Source organism: Aquarana catesbeiana, linkage group LG02, assembly GCF_042186555.1.
Source record: "Aquarana catesbeiana isolate 2022-GZ linkage group LG02, ASM4218655v1, whole genome shotgun sequence".
NCBI classification, from domain to species: Eukaryota; Metazoa; Chordata; class Amphibia; order Anura; family Ranidae; genus Aquarana; species Aquarana catesbeiana.
This window is the reverse complement of record NC_133325.1, coordinates 130,196,477-130,212,246: the sequence shown is the minus strand read 5'-3', so window position 1 is coordinate 130,212,246 and position 15,770 is coordinate 130,196,477. Positions and strand designations below refer to the sequence as shown.

Genomic DNA, 15,770 nt, shown 5'->3' with positions numbered 1-15,770 from the left:
TACAAATGCGCGCCACACTTTTCACATATTTGTAAAAAATTTCTCTAGTCATCTTCCAGGACGGCATAACCTGAGAGATGACTGGTCCACCTGACAGGAAACACAATCAACATACAAGGTTAAAAGGCCCCTCCCTTCCCCCTGCACCTCAGTTCTTGATTGTGTTTCCCGGCAGCGAAACGTTTGTTGTTTTTTCTCAGACCTGAAGCTAGGAGCGGATGGTCCCCCCCCTGAGGGCTGGACGCCAAAGCCGGGGAGGGTGGCGGGTCCAGCCATGGCCCTGTCCTTCTCAGGGGGTCCCCCCAATGGCCGGGGGAGAGAGTCTTCCCCGGCAAGGAGTCTCCCGGGTACAGAGGGGTAGCCCGGAACTCCTGTGAGCACATACCTCATGCTTTTTCCTTCCACCCAGTCAGGTACGGAGGTGATGAAGGAACTGGAGCTCAGGCTGGTGTCTAGGCCACAGAGGGGGTAGAGGACGCCAGCCAGGCGGTACCTTGGTGCCTTGTAGGGCTGGTGGAGGTCCTGGACTTCATAGGGAATGCTGAAGCTCCTGTGTTTGGAGCAGGCTTCCCAGGGTGGAGTAAGATGGCGGCATTTCCGGTTCCGGGCGCTGTAACTTCCGACTTCCGGTCTATGCCAAAATGGTGGATTCAGACACTAGAGGCCAAAATCCTCCCTCAGACAGTGGCTCTCCAACAAAATGGCGCCGATCATCGGTGTATAGGAGTAGACACTCAGCGCTCCAAGGAAAAGCAGGAGGCCTCACGATACTCCTCTCTTGAGGTCGGAAAACCTCACAAAGCAGCAGATATGGATGGAGAGGAGGTAACAGCTGCAACCTTAGCCCAGGAAGAGGCCAGTGGTGGTGAGTCCTCTTCCGTTTTTTTGTGGTGAAGTAAGAGGGGTCTTACCTACACCATAGGGGGGGGAGTGAGAGAGAGAGAGGCACAGAAAGTCTTAGTAAACTGGTTAAAGTTTGGACTTTGTCTTTTTTGTCTCCCTAGATCCTGGCAGCTCTGCTCAAGGGGCTCACAAGATGAAGGGCAAAAATCCCCCCCCCCCCCCCCAGGTCAAAAAGATGTGGGAATTGTAATGATAAGCTCCCACAGGACCATGGGAAACCTTTTTGCTATAGGTGCATACAAAAACTGTCTAGTAAAGAAACCTCACAGGTTATGAGGGACTTCCTTGCGGTACAGTCGGAGATGCTTTCTACCCTCCAGTCTATTAAGACTGCTATAGCACCTAAAGCGGAGGATAGAGAAATCCTGTCCTCTAGAGAAGGCACTTCCTCTCAGGGAGGTTTTTCAGACAGGGGTCAGAAAACCTCGCAAGGACCCCCTTCCTCTGTCACTTCAGGAGTTGAGGAGGTTGAGGACCCAGAGGAGTCAGAGGAGGACTCATTAGAGGAAGGTGTAGACACAGACGCTGACAGCCAGGATAGTGACAGTCCTAGGGCTAGTAGCCACCTCTTTCCCGTGGAAGACATGGGGCAGTTACTTAGGGCGATCTATGCCTCTGAGGATATCCCAGAACCTCTGGTTCAGGCGTCGGCCCGGGACAAGATGTACAGGGGTTTGGGAAAGCCTCAGTCCAGGGTGTTCCCAGTTCATCAGGCTCTAAAGGAGGTGATTTTGAGAGAGTGGAAAGACCCGGAAAGAAAGGTTCTTAGACTCAAAACTTGGAAGAGAAGGTTTCCTTTTGGGGAGGAAGAAGAGCAGAAATTCTTTAAAACCCCTAAGTTGGACGCAGCCCTGTCGCAGGTTTCTAAAAAATCTGACTTGTCTTTTGAGGACTCGGGGAACCTAAAAGACCAAATGGACAGAAGGGCGGAGGCGCTTTTGCGCAGAGCATGGGATTCCAATGCGGCTGCCATGGCTCCTGCTTTGGCATCAGCATGCGTGGCAAGAAACGTGGACGCATGGTTAGGCAGACTTTCTAACCATGTTTCTAAAGGCAGTGATTCCAAAGAAATCACAGACTCCTTAGAAATAATAGGTAAAGCTGTGGCATATTTGGCAGATGCGGCTGTGGAGTCTGTCAGGAACACAGCCAAATCTGCGTCCCTTCTTAACTCCGCGAGAAGGGCAGTCTGGGTCAAATCATGGGAAGGGGACCATATGTCTAGATCAAGGCTATGTGGTTTGCCCTTTGAAGGTTCACAACTCTTTGGACCTGGCCTGGATCAGGTGCTGTCAAGGTCAGCAGAAAAGGGAAAAAAGTTCCCGGTCAAAGCTAAAGGAGCAAGGGGCAGGAAGTTTTTTCGTCCCTCCGTTAACCAGGGTCAATTCAAAGGAAAAAAGGATGCGAATAGGAGGTGGGGAAAAGGAAAGAGCGCACAAAAAGGTAGTCTGCTCTTTTCTGGACCTAAAGACGCCACCAAGCAGTCTAAGTGACGCCAGCATCAGGGTAGGGGGGAGATTGTCCCACTTTGTCCCTCAGTGGAAGAGAATCTCCGAAAGCCCCTATATCTTGCAGATTGTAACAGAGGGATATCGTTTGGAATTTCTGTCCCCTCCCCCTCAAAACTTTTTTCTGACCCGTCTCCCCAAGGAAACTTCAAAAGCTGCAGGGCTGTTGGACAGCTTGCAGGGATTGGTGTTCCAGGAGGTGATCATCCCCGTTCCACCGGAAGAGCTTTACCAAGGGTTTTATTCCCATGTATTTGTCGTTCAAAAACCGTCAGGGAAATTTCGCCTGATATTAAATCTCAGGAAATTGAACAGGTTTTTGCGACAAAAAAGCTTCCGGATGGAGAGTATATACACGGTGCGCAGGCACCTATTAAGATGTGCGTTCTTAGCCACGATAGATCTAAGGGATGCTTACCTTCATATCCCGATCACCAGGGAACACCAGTCCCTGCTGAGATTCGCAGTCCTTACGAGCGAAGGGATTCAGCATTGGCAATTCCGAGCTCTTCCCTTTGGATTAGCTGCAAGCCCAAGGATCTTCACAAAGGTCCTGGCAGAGGTTGTAGCTTACCTACACCTACAGGGGGTGTCCCTTATACCCTACCTAGACGACCTTTTGGTATACGGGCAATCCCTAGAGCAGGTGGAGATAGACGTAGGCAGAGTGATTTTCCTTGGGCTGGATAGTAAACAGAGAGAAATCTTCTCTGGCACCGTCCCAAATAAAAGTATTCCTGGGATATCTGGTGGATACAGAGGTTCAGAAACTGTTTCTTCCAGAGGAAAAACGATTAAAGGTGGTTACAGCAGTATCCTCTTTAAAAGAAACCAGGGAGTGCTCTCGCAGGCATATCATGAGGGTCCTAGGTCTAATGACCTCGTGTATTCCAGCGGTTCCCTGGGCTCAGCTCCACTCCAGGGAGCTGCAGTTCTTCCTTTTGTCCTCCTGGGACAAAAGGAGAGAGTCATTGGATGCAAGGGTGTCTATTCCAACAAGAGTAAGGACCTCCCTAGATTGGTGGCTGGATCAGGACAAGCTCAGGGTGGGCTTACCCTGGGACCAGTGGAATCCCACAAGAATCACTACCGATGCAAGCGCTTGGGGTTGGGGCGCTCACCTGGGGGACATCCAGGCACAGGGGGCCTGGACGCCTTCTCAGGCAGGGGCATCCTCCAACCACAGAGAACTCTTGGCGGTGGGCCAGGCGTTGGTATCCTTTGGAGACAGGATTCAGGGCTTGGAGATCCAAGTCCTGTCAGACAATGTGACAACGGTCTCTTACCTGAATCGTCAGGGGGGCACCAGATCCAGGAAACTACTGAGTCTAGTCCTGAACATCCTAAACTGGGCCGAAGAGAATCTTCAGTCCATATCGGCGGTTCACATAAGAGGAACCGCCAATGTGGTAGCAGACTTCTTAAGCCGGCAACCCATCCTTCAGGGGGGAATGGGAGTTAAATCAGGAGGTCTTTCTCCAGATAAGTCAGATGTTCGGGACTCCGGATATAGATCTTTTTGCCCACAGAGGGAACAAAAAAGTGGATCGTTCTTTCTCTCTCAACAGAGAAGGGGGACCCCAGGGAGTGGACGCTCTGTCTCAGGACTGGGACTTCCATCTAGCATACGCTTTTCCCCCACTAGTCTTAATACCACGGGTCTTACAAAAATTGGCCCGCTCAGATTGCGGACTGATCCTTATAGCCCCATGGTGGCCAAAAAGGACCTGGTTTGCCACTCTGAAAAAGTGGTCAATTTCTCCTCCACTCCGTCTTCCAATCAGACGAGATCTTCTCCTACAGGGGCCAGTCCTCCACCCCGACCCGGGATTCCTCAAACTGACGGCATGGTTCTTGAGGAGGAGATCCTTAGGGGTAAGGGGTGCTCTGATAGGGTAATTGAGACCCTCTTGGGCAGCAGGAAGCTGGTCACCAGGAGGATCTACTCCAAGGTGTGGAATTGCTTCTCACAGTGGTGCCGTGATAAGGAGGTGTCTTACCCTTCAGTACCAGTGGTACTGGAATTTTTGCAAGCAGGGGTGGATCAGGGGATTTCCCCGAACACCTTGAGAATACAGATAGCAGCGTTATCTGTATTTTTGGATCAGAGGCTCGCACTAGAACCTCTGATTAAGAGATTTCTTCTGGCAAGGGAGAGGGTAACCCCTGTCAGAATGAATGTATTTCCTCCATGGAATTTATCTCTGGTTTTGGAGGCGCTGACGAAAGCGCCCTTCGAACCAGCGCAAGAGATTTCAGTTAAGTTTTTGACTCTTAAGTTAGCGTTTCTGTTGGCCATAACCACGGCCAGAAGGGTGAGCGACCTACAGGCCCTGTCAGTTAAGGAGCCTTTTCTGTTGATTCTGGAGGATAGAGTGGTTCTTAGACAGGACCCACTATATCTTCCCAAGGTCGCATCTAAGTTTAATAGATCTCAGGAGATCACTTTACCCTCCTTCTGTGATAATCCTAAAAATGAGAAGGAGAGGAAATTTAATTTATTAGATGTCAGGAAATGTTTATTGACATATCTAGATAGAGTAAAGGACTACAGAAAGTCGAATCATCTTTTAGTTTTATTTAGCGGCCCTAGAAAGGGAGGGCAGGCGTCTAAATCTACTGTGGCTAGGTGGATTAGGCAGACAATAACATTGGCCTATGAGCAGACCGATTCCCCAGTACCAGGAAACCTTAAGGCCCATTCAACAAGATCCTTGGCGGCCTCTTGGGCAGAGAGAGCTGGGGCCTCGATAGAACAGGTCTGTCGCACAGCCACTTGGGCGAAGCAGGATACCTTTTTGAAACACTATAGAGTGGAACTGCTGTCGCCCCAGGATCTGACATTTGGAAGGAAGGTGCTACAAGCGGTGGTCCCGCCCTGAGGTAGGCCTTGAACTCCTTGTCCATCCTCTCAGGTTATGCCGTCCTGGAAGATGACTAGAGAAAATTGACAGTTACTTACCGATAACTGTTTTTCTAGGATATCTTCCAGGACGGCAGGCCTACTTCCCACCCATGTTTTAATATAAGTACTACGGGAAGAGTTTCTCTCTGTCACCCGGATAACCTATTACTTTGGGAGAACTGAGGTGCAGGGGGAAGGGAGGGGCCTTTTAACCTTGTATGTTGATTGTGTTTCCTGTCAGGTGGACCAGTCATCTCTCAGGTTATGCCGTCCTGGAAGATATCCTAGAAAAACAGTTATCGGTAAGTAACTGTCAATTTTTCCTTCCACTTCACAATTATGTGCCACTTTGTGTTGGTCTATCACATAAGATCCCCAGAACACGTTCACGTTTCATTTTTTTTGTCAGTCTCCATTTGTGTGGATGCGTACATGTGTGTTTGGTTTCCTTCTAGACTCCAGAGTATTCTTAGAAACACAGATGAGAAACATACAGGGTCTGCAAGTAGTGTGGTAGCTGGCTAGGATTGAACTCATTTGTTTAGTTCTGTGAGGCAGCGGGTCAAGTGAATAAGGCATAAACAGCTATAGTATATTGAATTAAAATTCACAGATGTCTAATCGGTCCATCACATCACAATAACCCCCTCACCCCAAACATTACAATCCTACATTCCCAGTGCTTTCCCCTGTAATATAACAATTTCTGTTCTGACATCATCCTAATAGAGTCCTGAGTTTTATTTAACTTTCTAATGCTTTCTCTCTTTCAGATTCGCCATGAAGTTAGCTTTAAAAACATGACTCATAAGTTGTGCAGTGATCACTGCTTCAATCGCTATAGGATGGCCAATGGCCTGATCATGAATTGCTGTGAACATTGTGGAGAATACCTACCAAGCAAAGGCGCTGGAAGCAATGTTCTCATGATAGATGGCCAGTGGAAGAGGTTCTGCAGCCCAGCCTGCCTCAATGATTTTAAGCTGGTAAACTTTTCAAGTTGTCCAAAAATTTTCTAGATGGAAGGAAGGAAAGTTCCTCATTGTCATAATCTGCACACACATCTATGCAATTGTACTAGGCACTCGTTATACTGAACATGTAAAACCGTGGGGGAGGGGAGCATGAACTGATTGTAAACAATTTTGTTGACATTTGCATTCTATTCAGCACTTGTCAAATATTGCCCCCAGACAAGTTTCTTAAAAATGGTTACTTGTTTTCCAAACGCTTCCTTGTTCTTTTTTTACTATATCTGAGGTTGTGACTACATAACACGGAGCTAAATGAGTACCTAGCATATAGCTTTTGCTGTTTTTTTTTTTTTCCTTTGCCAAGCGGTTTTATATCACATGTCCTAGTTAGACTTGTAATGTATACTGTGTTTGTAATAGTCTTTCTAATATTTAAAACCTGCCCATTCATGTAAAAAAAAAAAAGTCCATAGCTTTGGTGAGCCAACTTACCTGTAATGATGTATAGGATTGAGCAGGTAGTTGGATCCTAGAGAAATCTGTCCAGGGTGTCTTGTCTTCCTGTCTCTGAACTTCCAGCTCTGTTGGTTATAGGCTTCAGGTCTTCTGTGAAGCGATTGTGAAAAAGTTCCTGCTGGGGACCAGGGTGTTGCCCTTTTTATGTTTCTTTTTATGGAATATTTTTGGAGCTTTTTAACAGCTTCAGCCCCGGAAGATTTTACCCCCTTTCTGACCAGAGCACTTTCTGTGATTTGGCACGGCGTCGCTTTAACTGATAATTGCGATGTTGCACCCAAACAAGATTGACGTCCTTTTTTTTCACACAAATAGAGCTTTCTTTTGGTGGTATTTGATCACCTCCTGCGTTTTTTTTTTTTTGTTTTTTTTTTTTTGTTTTTTTTTTGCGCTATAGACAAAATAAAGCGACAATTTTGAAAAAAAGTCAATATTTTTTACCTTTTTGGTATAATAAATATCCCCCAAAAATATATAAAAATATTTTTTTCCTGATAAGCGTATCTTGGTGTGCGCAAAAGTTATAGCGTCTACTAAATAGGGGATAGTTTTATGGCTTTTTTATTATTAATTTCTTTTTTTCTTTTTTATTAGTAATGGCGGCGATCTGCGATTTTATTTATTTATTTTTTTTCCCGGGACTGCGACATTATGGCGGACACGTCGAACAATTTTGACACATTTTTGGGACCATTGGCATTTTATACAGCGATCAGTGCTATAAAAATGCATTGATTACTGTAAAAATGTCACTGGCAGGGAAGGGGTTAACACGATCTGTCTCTTCTCCCCTCAGAGAACTGGAAACTGTGTTTTACACACACAAATCTCGGTTCTCAGAGCGATCGCGGGAGCCCGGCAGAGATTGCGACCGCCGGGCACTTCCATCGGCTTCGTGGGCGGACAGCAGGGCGAAGGGATGTTACATAACGTTGTTTCGCCCAGCCGTGCCATTCTGCCGCAGAAAACAACTGCGGCGGCTGGCTGGCAACTGGTTAAAATGGTTGTTAGCCCACTGTGATATCAGCCAGGAAACACACAGGATTATATGAAGTTTATAAGGAGCGGGAGAGGACGCTGCTCCACCTGGGTCTCCTGCCCCACCAGGAGACCCAAACGACCAGTCGACACATCGATGTAACATCATTTTTCACAACATAAAAAAAATGTGCTAACTTAACTGTTTAGTTTTTTTTTAATTCAGTGAAGTGTATTTTTTACAAAAAAATTGCGTTTGAAAAACCACAGAGCAAATACCGTGTGACATAAAATATTGTGATGACTGCCATTTTATTCTCCAGAGTTTTTGCTAAATATATGTTTGGGGGTTCTAAGTAATTTTCTACCAAAAAATGCTGATTTTAACTTGTAAACAAGTGTCAGAAATAGGCTTGGTCCATAAGTGGTTAATGCAGGCACTGCTGACTACTTAGAGACCAGTGGTTATAGCAGTGCCTTCACTTTTTTACTTTCTTCTTTGTAGTTTGTTAGTATGCAGGTGTTAGGCTAGATCAAATGTGTAGAAACGGCATGGTGTGTACAGCAAATCGCACTGCATTTTTTGGTGTGTTGGGGTGTCATTAGGAGTTAATGATGCTCCCGTGCGTTTTCTTCAGTGGCGGCTGGTGGGTTCTTCTTTGGGGGAGAGGGGGGCGCCAAACACCCCCCCCGCGGGGCATGGCACTGCACTGAAACAGCATTGTCCCCACCGCAGGCAGTCCGTCACTTACACGCTCATGTGGCAGTCTGTGGTGCCTTCTCCTGATCTCCTGGAGTGCGGGCAGCGGCTGTGGCGACTTCGGTGCCGCTCTTTCAGCTTCCTCCGCCGTGTCTCCTCTTCCGCCAAAGTGCTAGGCATCCAATAGGTGGAAAAAAAGAGTTAGTGGAACTTTACATGAGGCATGTCTATGTAGTGAATATTGAATAATAAAATTAAATTTAATTAAATGATGTATAGTTTGATAAAAATGTATACAATGTGGTGCCGCTATCATGCAATGGATGCATGACTGCCCCATACATCTAATCAATTCATGGGAGTTGATGATGATGATGATGATGATGATGATGATGATAATAATAATAATATTGAACATAATAGCAATCGTAATAGCACTGATAATGATAATAATGACAATACCAATGATAGTAATAATTGTAATAATTACATTGACATTAGTGCTAATATTTTTTAATTATGAATTTATCTCATTTTATTTATTTTTTATTTGTGGGCTGCACCGAATGCATGTGTGAATCAAGCCATACCTTATACAAAATGAAGGAAAAAAAAAAATTTTCACAACCCCCTAATGAGCATGTGGCACAAGCTGATCAAGCCTCCCTCCCTGAAAAGACAAAGGCATCTAAAATATTGGCACGGCTGCATATTCATGTCTACTTTTACATGTTAATTTTTCCCGACACTATATATATATATATATATATATATATATATATATATATATATATATATATATATATATATATATATATATAATTCTAATTTGCTATTTATTATGATGTGCTGGAGTTGAATTGTTAGAACATAAATGTTTTATGTATTCTAAAAAAACAATTTATACTTTTGTTTTGTGATGGCTTCTGCTTTAAAATACATTTTTTTTTTTTTTTTTTTAAATATTTGTTTTGTTTCCTATACTATGAAACAGTGGGTGGGGGTAGACTGATGTCTGTTCCTGACGACAGTAGCGTGTCAGAGTTATAATGTATGCAACTTTATCAGCTGTGATATTATATGCACTCAGGGGCCAGAAAATAGAGCACTTTCAGACCACCTTTGGCCATGTTAACAGCATTTCTTAGCAGTGACCCCACAGGGGTCTTGTGGGGCCAGCCAGTCAGTTTAATGATTTGAGCTACTCAAGGTTGAAGAATAACGGCTATGTTTCAAAAGTTCTGGGAATGAGCATAATGACACATACCTCAGATCTGCTATCATGGTGGGGCAGTTAAGCATGGTACACACGGTACTTTTTTTTTTTTTTTTTTCGTTCTGCTCAGGGGGCTGAATGGGGAAAAAAAAAACTGAACAAGTCCTGTACTGTAATGATGCAATGTTAGTAAAGCGCTGTCCCTGCTCAGCTATTGTTTTCTGACAGGGGGACTGATTGGATGCCATTCAGCTGCTGGTTTTTCAGCATACTTGTTCAACAGAAGCCGGTAATGATTGGCTTCTGTGAAATAAGGACCTGTACACATGGGCCAAATGTTGGCCGGTATCTAGTGTACTGGCTGATTTTGGATTTTGAAAGGTTCTGTCGGAAGAGCTTTGAGTGGTTTGTTTTAATGTAGGAGGAGTTTTTGGCTTTTTTTTTTTTTTTCCCAAAGCTCCTAAACTCAACTCTATAAAAGCGTATATGTCAATGTACACATAGGATTTTACCAGAGTTTAAGAGCTGCTGCGGTTAGGGGAGCTTCAACCTCCCTCTCTTGAACGAGGAAGAATCGCGTTCAGGATAGGAATGTTTTGACAGCTGGAAAACACAAACCACCCTAGGACTGGAAATGTGCGTTATTTCCAGGATTACCAGATGAAAAGAGAAAATAAGACTCAAAAAAAAAAAATAGTGTAGCCTCTTCACCCGAGGACTGGCAACATATAACAATTTAAAGCAGAGTTCCACCCAAAAGTGGAACTTCCACTCATTTGTCTCCAACCCCCCCCCTCATATGCCACTTTTTGATGGTGGTGGGGGGGGGGGGCGGATACCTGTCTTTGTCACTATTTTGACACTTCTGGAAGAACGGGCTGTGGCGAATTACGCCAGCAGCTCTGCTCTCTCCTCCTTCCCCTGACATCGCTGGACTCCAGGACATGTAAGTGTCCCATTATTAAGTCTGCAGTATGTGTAGCTGCTGGATTTTAATTTTTGCAGGGGTGGGCGGTCCTCTGCTTTATGAAACTCAATCGCTACAGGATGCTTTTTGCCACCGGTGTCCATCTGCGGTATAGCTCTGCCCTTTACCCCGTAGGGTCCCGACGCGCTTACAAACACATACACAACACCTACTAGGGCCAATTTTTTAGACAGGATCTAATTAACCTGCCAGCATGGGAGGAAACCGGAGTACCCGGAGGAAACCCACGCAGGCACGAAGAGAACATGCAAACTCCAGGCAGATGGTGTCGTGTTTGGGATTTGAACCAGCGACCCTATTGCTACTAGGTGAAAGTGCTACCCACTACACCACTGTGCTGCCCAAATTATGTAGAAGAGGAGTCACAAAGATTGTGGTTTTCCTGCTCATATGCAAATATATAGGTGCATTTGTTATTTTTCTTGCAGATAGGTGGACTTAGTCTTTAAAATTTGTAAAGGTGGGAGGATAACACGTTTGCAGCTTATTAACCCTTTGAATGTTGCAGAAATTTTCTACATTCAGGTATGCATCACATGATGTTTCATTTGTATAAATTCAACGCTGTCTCAGCAGATACCAAAGATAAATGTTAACCATGCTGAATTAAGATTGTTTTGTTTCTCTAATATTTTTCTTTTATGGTACTCGGAGGGTAATATTCTTTTGTATACTAGTTCTAGTTTAGGATTTGTGTCTTGTAATGGTGAATTTGTAATGTACTTACATTTCAGTCCATACAAAACTGATTTTGGGGGGTTCAACTCTGGAAAACTGAATTATATTGGCTGCTTATATACCTCAGGGATTTTGGTGATGACACCTTTTTGGACTTTTTAGTTTTGCCACACACTGCCCATTCTTACTCTTGCAGCTGCAGCTAGTTTATTAAAACATATATATGCTGTTGATTTCTGGATCCTGCAGGTAAAGTAGAAAAATACCTTCTGATTCGCCAGAAATTCACTCCTCTCATAAACTCCTCTTGTGAAATTGCACTATAGAACAATAATAGTACTCCTAACAGCTTTCAATTACCTTTCAGATTCAGCCCTCACTGAACCGTCGGGTGCAAATTTCTATCAACATTTCTGATTATCAGTTGTCTAGGTAATTGCCTGTAGCAACAGCAACTATTCTGTGCTACTGTTCTGTTAGCTCTTTGGTCACTCTCTAACTCCGAACTCTCGAACTCCACAATAGCACAGCTAAACATTTTTTATCTGTTAACTTCATTAGATATCTCTGATTGTGTACCTAAAGTTCTGCCCAATATACTGGAGGAGGAGCTTGAGCACGACCAAAAAGCTAGCAGGAGGAAGGATAGCATGGGACGTTTGCTGTTGCTACAGGCACTTACCTGGAGAAATGTCGATCAGGAGGCTGTAACACAAGCATTTTATAGACCTTCAGAAATGCGGTTTGGACGATTCCGTTCAGTACTGAATCTGATGTGTTCTGTGTATTTGAAAGCGCAGATTTTGAGAAATGTGAGAGCTGAACTCCAAGGGGGAAGCTCTGCTTTAAGGCCTTCTCCCTGGCTCCTGTTTGTGAAATGGAGCTTTTGGGTAGGGGGGTAAACTATTTTGACAGGTACCCGCTCCTTAAACCCCCTGAAGTCTTCTGGGGTTCTGGAACACATGACAGGACCCAGAAGATTTCGGAACCAGTCACGGAGCACAGCACCACTCGAGCATGCACAGTGAGCACCCAGCTGTGAAGCCGCAAACTGTCACAGCTGGGTGCCCATGGTAAAGATGTCGGCGCTGGTGAGGGAGGACACAGGGAGAACTCCACTGGGGTGAGAACACCGCTGGATCGTGGGACAGGTGAGTGGCTGTTTATTAAACGTTCGCAGCTAAAGCTTTTGTAGCGGTTGACTTAAATTTCACTTAAGATATATATCAGATATTTTTTGTGTGTGTAATATGTATATGGTGTTCCTATTTGTGAACTGACGTGACGCCATATGCCTTTTTGTGGACTGAAATTGTGCAAGAATTGGTGTCAGCCAAGTTGTGCACAAGGGCTGCCCAAGTTGTCTGTTATTAAACTATTAAATCCCATTTGCTAATCTTCACAGCATTGGGCCTCATGGATGTTTTTGGACGTTTTTACAGCTGCTGTTTTTGGCTTCAGATGTTTTTTTCTACAGTCAAACGCTCCACCATGTTATACTATGTGTTCATGCACACATAGGCTGTTATCAACGGTTTCTGGCAGGGGCGTTTTTTGGCTGTGAAAAATACCCAAAACTGGGTTCTGAGAGGAGGTTTTCAGCTGTAAAAACCCTCTAACGTCAAACGCTGATAAATGCGGCTCACCAGCGCTTAACAGGTTTTTGTTTTTTTTTTTTGTTTTTTTTTTTATCCCATTGAAAAAAAAAAAGTTTAAAAATGCTAAAAAAAGTTATTGCAAAAACTATGAAAAACTCACTGCAAAGCTACTGGCATTTTTATAATGTCGTTTTAACATCCAGTGTGCATGAGGCCTTAAATTGCATTCACACTTGAGCGTGTTGTTTGCAGCGATTTGTACCGTATTTTTTGCTGCGATTTTGTACAGGTCAAAAAGTCTCTAATGTAAAAAAGCAGAAAAAAAACGCCTGTGATCTGCCCAAAAAGAAGCTCATGTACTTTATTGAGCATCAGTTGTTTTGCTTCAGGCAACAGAACGCTTAGTTGTGAATAGGGACCATTTAAATGAATGGGATTTTGCTTGTTGGGCATCTTTGAACTTTTGAGATGAGCGTTTTACGAGTTGAAAATGCTCAGGTGTGAATGCAGCCTTAGAGGTGAATTGTTCTTTAAAACCCGCAGAGATAACACAGGAAGTGTTCGTTTTGTGTTTTTTTTATTTGTTTGTTTATTTTTTACAAGCAAATAATAAAAATACTTTCAATGGTAAATTTACTGACAAAACCAGACCAAATTAGGAAAGTTCCTTGTTGATATTTACACACACTTTTTAATTTTTCTGTGGTATTCTTTGCAACCTGAAATAAAAGTAAAATCCAATGGTAGGGGCAGTAATTGCTGTGGCACCAGCACCTCATAGATATATAAAGGCAGAAGGGGGATTCAGTCTACAATGATCAGTCCATACACAAAATATCAGTTTTAAGTTGTTTTTTGTTATCCTCAACCGAGCAGGTAGAGTGTTTCTTTACTGTCTTAAAAGTAGACCTGGTTGCTATCATTGATCCTGAAAATGCATGACTGTTCACACTCCCCACTGTCTTTTATTTAATTTGCTGACGTGGAATAAATATGCAGATCAGGAAAGCTAGAAGCCATATGCATATTTGTTCCAGGTTAAAGTATTGAAGTCAGTGGAGATGCATTGGCTGTTGGGCAAAAAGTATATTTAGGAGGGCTCAACAATAGCAGTTTTTTTGTTTTCTTTCAATGACAGATTTTTTTTTTTTTTTTTTGTACTAGCTCTTCAGGGATTTTTGTGGTTGCCTTTTTAAAATGGCCCTTTGCACTGAATAATACACTTAATTTAAAATGTTTTGGCTTGTTGTATATTACAGATTATTTGCTATTGCTATTTACAGGTTGTTGGGATACATATTTGCTGCACTTATTTATGCTGTTAGCAGACAAATTCCAGAATTGTATATTTTATTGTTAATGTGTTTCATTAAAATATTTACTTTATTTAAAAAGGTGTTGATGTAGTTTATTTTAGTTCATAAATATATACTTGGTAAAACCATGACGCCTAGTGGCAATTACACTGCACAACAAGTCATATTATTGGGGCCTATATGATAGTGCCAAATAAATGAGTGACCAGGAATTTTTAGGACTGCTGTGGGTTGGATATGAACTAAATATTTAAACTTACAAAATCACTTAGTTTCCTTTTAACCCTTTCATGAATAAGCCTATTTTTGAAATTTGGTGTGTTTACAAGTTAAAATCCGTATTTTTTGCTAGAAAATTACTTAGAACTAGAGGTCGACCGATCTATCGGCCGATATTTGGTGTTTTTTTACTTGGCATTGGCCGATTGTGCTGATAAAAAAGGCTGATTGTAACTTCAGCGCAACTTGAAAATGACTTCTGTAAGGCCACCTTTCACACTGGGGCGGTGGGGGCGTCGGTGGTAAAACAGCGCTATTTTTAGCGCTGTTTTACCGTCCTTTTTGCGCCGGTATTCGGCCGCTAGCGGTGCGGTTTTAACCCCCGCTGGCGGCCGAAAAAAGGGTTAAAACCGCTCGTACAGCGTGGCTACAGCCGCGCTGTCCCATTGATTTAAATGGGCAGGAGCGGTGAACACACCGCTCCTTCACCGCTCCAAAGATGCGGCTGACAGGACTTTTTTTACCGTCCTAACCAGCGCACCGCTTCAGTGTGAAAGCCCTCGGGCTTTCACACTGAACAAACAGCGGAGGCTGTTTAGGGGCGGTTTTGCAGGTGGTATTTTTAGCGCAATAACGCCTGCAAACCGCCCCAGTGTGAAAGGGGCCTAATAGAAGTCAATGCAAGTTGCCTGAAGTTTTCTGTGGAGGACTTCTCTCCTCTCTGGGCAGCCTGCCAAATCGTGATAAAAGAACCTGAAGAGATACAATGTTTCTTTCTTATCAATGAGCTGAACTCTGTGTGTAGAAGTTCTCAGTTTAACCATTTAAAGACTAAATCTTTTCTGACACTTATTGTTTACAAGTAAAAATCCTGTATTTTCTGCTAGAAAATCACTTAGAACCCCCAAACATTATATATATTTTTTTAGCAGAGACCCTAGGGAATAAAATAGCGGTTGTTGCAATATTTTATGTCACACGGTATTTGCGCAGCGGTCTTTCAAACGCAATTTTTTTAAAAAAAAACATACACTGATGAATTAAAAAAAAAAAAAAAACTAAGCAGTAAAGTTAGCCCATTTTTTTTCGTCCAGAAGTTTTGATTACCTGTTTTTGTGTATTTAATATTTTAAGATGTAGTGTTTTTTTTTTTTTATCTAAATTATACATACAAGTGAACTGATTGGAGGTTTGTTTTGTTTAATGTTTAAATGTAAAAAATTTTCTGTATCACTTATTACTTAAGGCTGCTTTCACACTGAGTGGGCAGG

At 43.4% G+C, this 15,770-nt stretch overlaps 1 protein-coding gene across 3 annotated transcripts in view; it reads left to right on the top strand.

Annotated features, from left to right (window-relative positions):
- The window catches only part of ZMYM2 (zinc finger MYM-type containing 2), a 134,470-nt gene that overhangs the window by 41,875 nt on the left and 76,825 nt on the right, over positions 1 to 15,770 (top strand). For all 3 annotated transcript variants that reach the window (XM_073613468.1, XM_073613469.1, XM_073613467.1), the window contains exon 5: positions 6,090 to 6,302. In XM_073613468.1, the coding sequence (XP_073469569.1) occupies positions 6,090 to 6,302 (213 nt within the window). The remainder of the gene's footprint in view (positions 1 to 6,089; positions 6,303 to 15,770) is intronic.